General features: G+C 42.0%; 1 protein-coding gene across 1 annotated transcript in view; it reads left to right on the top strand.

Annotated features, from left to right (window-relative positions):
• Positions 1-6: 6 nt before the first annotated feature.
• The window catches only part of LOC102214332 (dnaJ homolog subfamily C member 15-like), a 4,129-nt gene continuing 3,172 nt past the window's right edge, over positions 7-963 (top strand). The window contains exon 1 of the mRNA XM_005733933.1: positions 7-156. Within this exon, the coding sequence (XP_005733990.1) occupies positions 20-156 (137 nt within the window). The 5' untranslated portion in view covers positions 7-19. The remainder of the gene's footprint in view (positions 157-963) is intronic.

Raw genomic sequence — 963 nt, forward strand, 5'->3', positions numbered from 1 at the left:
TTAACAGTTGTGAGGCAACATGGCGAACGCCGGTGGAATGACCGTGGATGGAGACCTGATGCGATACACTGAGTACTCTCCAAAAACCAGTGTTAGAAGTGACGCGGAGATAGACAGGCAGCTGGTAAATATCTGTTTTAAATACTTAGGACTTTTGTGTCTCTCAAACTAAATCGAGGTGGTTTAATAGCAGCTGACGCTTCTGTTAAGTAACCTCAATGACCGCTAACGGCACGTCGGTCTATTGCATCAGGTACAGAAGCTAGCGAACTAACCTGAGCAAAGTAAGCTTTAAAGAATGTCTCACAGACACGAGCTTTCAGGGCTAATTGGTGCAATCTTCATTTTCTCTGGGTTAAACAACAGTAGATGAGGAATCGTAACCTGGTTAGCCACAACTAGCTACATGGGGGTTACATGTATGACTCCAAGGAACAGTGACGTTTGTATGTCGATGGGTTAACACAGTGCAGGCCATGTGTGACAAGAGCCCTTGCAGAGATTCTTTTAGATGTCATTAATATTTATTGTGAGGCTTAAAAAATACGATGCAAAATATACTGAGGTTTGAACAGGCGAAAGGGGAAAGACACGCTTGAAAAAAACAAAAACACGTGCCTCGAATATGAGAAATTGTAAACAACAATCGGCAACACGCCTCAAAGTCTGTTCTTAGATATCGGAGGTCCAAATAGTTTGGGCTTGAAGCATCTGGCATTCGGGCATAATTACTCACCTTGAGGTCTGTATTCGTAGCGCTCTAGTACCAGACATACACCCTAAAAAAATTTAAGGTCCTAGCTGAAGTAGGTTTCTAGATATTAGAAGTTTAAAATGGCCATTCAAAAATGATGCAAGAAAAGCATCATTTTTGGCCTATTTTTTTTCTGTAGAAACATGACGAAAAGCCAGAGTCAGCTTTGAAGCTATGGATCATGGGAGGGGATAGAGAGAACTCCAAAG

This window comes from Pundamilia nyererei, unplaced genomic scaffold, assembly GCF_000239375.1.
Source record: "Pundamilia nyererei isolate P.nyererei 1_Seehausen unplaced genomic scaffold, PunNye1.0 scaffold00055, whole genome shotgun sequence".
Classification (NCBI taxonomy): Eukaryota; Metazoa; Chordata; class Actinopteri; order Cichliformes; family Cichlidae; genus Pundamilia; species Pundamilia nyererei.